This window comes from Aplysia californica, unplaced genomic scaffold (genome assembly GCF_000002075.1).
Source record: "Aplysia californica isolate F4 #8 unplaced genomic scaffold, AplCal3.0 scaffold01577, whole genome shotgun sequence".
Classification (NCBI taxonomy): Eukaryota; Metazoa; Mollusca; class Gastropoda; order Aplysiida; family Aplysiidae; genus Aplysia; species Aplysia californica.
In genome coordinates, this window is record NW_004798847.1 from 28,975 (window position 1) to 32,406 (window position 3,432).

Here is a 3,432-nt window from a genome sequence, read left to right on the forward strand (position 1 = left end):
GAGAGAGAGAGAGAGAGAGAGAGAGAGAGAGAGAGAGAGAGAGAGAGAGAGGGAGAGGGACAGAGAGAAAGACAGAGAGAGAGAGAGAGACAGAGAGAAAGACAGAGAGAGAGAGAGAGAGAAAGAGAGAGAGAGAGAGAGAGAGAGAGAGAGAGAGAGAGAAAGAGAGAGAGAGAGCCCTTTGTCTTTTATCTAGAATTTGTCTCACCAGTGTACCTATAAGTTTCCAGTCCGTCTATCATAAGAAAATATTCTATTCCCTGGTTTCACCAAAAGAAGCTGATTTCTTTCTCTATGTCGAGGGGGACTGAAAACTCTGTGTGTGTGTGTGTATGTGCGTACGTGCGTGTATGTGTGTGTGTGTGAGAAGAGAGAGGGAAGAAGAATAAGAGAGAGAGAGAGAGAGAGAGAGAGAGAGAGAGAGAGAGAGAGAGAGAGAGAGATAGATTGAGAGAGAGAAAGAAAACAGCTCTGACCCAACTCTCGTCCGAAAATGTTCTATCTCCATCTTTTTCAAAACTTGTTGTTTCATCCTACCGTGGCTTGCAGAAGACAGAGTTCGATTCTTGTGTGGGTAGAGGTATTTTTTTTTCATCAAGTAGGGGGCCTACGACCGCCTGTGAGCTGGAACGCCGTCACAGGCAAAACAGCACATCATGTAAACCGTGCCCAAGTGTCCATCGTCTGTATTTACACAACCGGTGCACCGTAACCGCCCAGGCCCGGCTAATTATCCAAACTGATTGTAGTGATTTAACAGACAGGGAAGACTGATTGGAAAACATAAAAAAACAAGACAGGCAGGGAAGACTGAATTGAAAACATAGAGGATGGGACAGACAGGGAAGACTGATTTTTAAAACATAGAGTACATGACAAACGGGAGGACTGATTTGAAAACAAAGAGAACAAACACATTTTGCTACCGATTTGAACTTTTATTTCCATACTGCCGGTTTCTCATAGTTTACAACACATTGCCAAAGCAGTGCGGCGGCCGCCGGGATGTACATTCCACATGTTCTATGCTCTGCGTAGTACCGTGTTGGCCGCTCGGTTCCAACCAGAAAGTGGGCCGTTGCCCGAACCATCGTTTTCCCGGCCACCCTTCTGGTTTGAACAGAGCGTTACACCCTTGCGCCACGGTGAGGCCCGGTACTTCCGACTTCCGCAAGGGGGGGGAATGGGGAGGGGAAGTCTGTGAGCTGTGGAAGACAAAACAAATAAGCGATAACAAAAACGTTCCCTACAATTTGGTCCCGTACCCGATACCTGCTGACGCCGTTAAAGAACTTGCTATTTTCCCATAACCGGTGACGTGGGCCAGTTCCAGTTCCCCGCGGACACCCGTCACCCACATAATTTTATCACCCCCTGCACTTCCCCCCAAAAACACCCCCCCCCACCCCCCAACAGCCGAAACTGACATGTTACGTAATGAGGGGTCAGGGGTCAGTTCCCCACTAACCCCTAACCCCTCAGAAAGAGTTCCCCAAACTGGTTGAAAGATGGAAACAGCTCATGCCCCCAAAAAGCTGTTACCTATTACACTTGCATTAAAACGGATTTTTTAAAATACAGTGATTACTCAAAAGTGCAGCTTAGCGAAAAAATGATCTACACCCCCCTCCCCCTCGCTTCTCTTCAAACTTCATCAACTTTTTTACTTCACACCTTACCCCCAACCCCCTCACACTCACAAAGGTACTGCTGCCTCAGTCTCAAGCTAGGAACAGACCACGCATGAGACACACGGACAAACTGGACTGGCCACAGATACGGAAGCAGGAAGCTGAAGGGACTATTAAATCCTACGGAGACTGGCCCGCTCCTTAACGTCAAAAGCATCAACTGAGGCGTCTTATCATGCTAAATAAGAACAAAGACACAAACTACACACACATGCATCAACTAGTCTCATTTCCCATATTGGAATACTTTGCCGTTCCCTTAGAAGCCAGGCTCAGGGTCACGTCGAGGAAACTCTTCGGGAAGAGAGAAAAAACAATGCACAGAGGGGGGAAAAAAAAAAGGAAATTTAGAAAAATGTCTTCTGAAATGAAACTTATTATTGTAAAAAATGATAATTTTACAGACATACCAAACCATAAAAAAATTTATTCATTCATTCCTTAAACAAAAAATTTTAAAAAGTAGGTTATAAAAATAACAACAACAGCAACAATAATAATAATCATCATATATTTTACAGACATGTCAAACAAAAAAAATAAAAAATTATATAAATAATATATTTTTAAAAGAATTTAAAAACAATTTTAAAAAACTAAGAATTTTACTGACATGTCATACTCGCCTCCTAAAAAGATTTTTTACACATTAATTAATAAAAAAAAAATACTAGTAATAATAATAATATAAATTTTACACACATGTAAACTCAATCAACAAAAACAAACAGACTTCCCCACCCCACTCCCCCACCTACCTGCTCCGTTGTTTCTCCTGTCGGTAAAGAGTTCTATAATTAACTCTCAAACAACCCGCTGTCATCTTCCACCTCGTCGTCCGTATCCACCAACAACACTCTGTAAATTTGGTCCAAGTCTACCTCGTCCTCAGCCCGCTCCCCAAAATCACTATCGTCGCTAGAAAAAAATTTCTCATCCTCCTCAAAATCCCCACTATCCTCCTCAAAATCCCCACTATCCTCCTCCCCGTCCCCGGAATCCCCCTCAAAACTCACCATCTCCTCGTCACTAGAAATAGGCTCTGGCTCCTCTATGATTATGGGCAAGATATGCCTGGCTCCGTCTGGTGCCCGCGAAGACTCCGAGTTCTGGGGAAAGAGAAAGGGAAAAACGGACCTGACCCAAATTGTTCCGGTTACGAAGTCAGAGGGCTCGGAAACACTATTTAGAAATACCCACAGAACGAGAATGACACAATGACACGGTTGTTTTAAAAATGAGCCACCCAGCGAAAGTGTCGGTCCGCACCAAAAATATTTTTGAACATGCTACAGCTAGTCCGACAAAGGGACGGCTTTTTTAAAGATGACTTTTAACTGGCGACACCGATTTCTAGCGAGCTACCGCATTTGGGTCTTTTATCAATTTGTCCCATTTACATCAGTATACCGTGTCAAAAAACAGCTCGGTCAAAGTTCTCACCAGGAAATGTTATATCACCATATTTCTAAAAAGTTGTTTTAAGGTTTAGTGTTTGTGTGGGTGTGGTTGTGTGGGTGTGTGTGTGTCTGGGTTGGTGTGTCTGGGTTGGTGTGTATGTGTGGGGGGTGGGGGGGGTGTGTGTGTGTGTCGGTATGTGATTGTGTGTGTGTGGGGGGGTGGGTATGTGATTGTGTGTGTGTGGGGGGTGGGTATGTGATTGTGTGTGTGTGGGGGGTGGGTATGTGATTGTGTGTGTGTGTGTGTGTGTGTGTGTGTGTGTGTGTGTGTGTGTGTGTGT

The 3,432-nt window shown here is 44.3% G+C and overlaps 1 protein-coding gene across 2 annotated transcripts in view; it reads right to left on the reverse strand.

The window, feature by feature from the left end:
• Positions 1–3,432, reverse strand: part of LOC101858465 — a 35,707-nt gene that overhangs the window by 16,580 nt on the left and 15,695 nt on the right. For both annotated transcript variants that reach the window (XM_035973640.1, XM_035973642.1), the window contains exon 4: positions 2,708–2,800. In XM_035973640.1, coding sequence (XP_035829533.1) covers positions 2,708–2,800 — 93 coding nt within the window. The remainder of the gene's footprint in view (positions 1–2,707; positions 2,801–3,432) is intronic.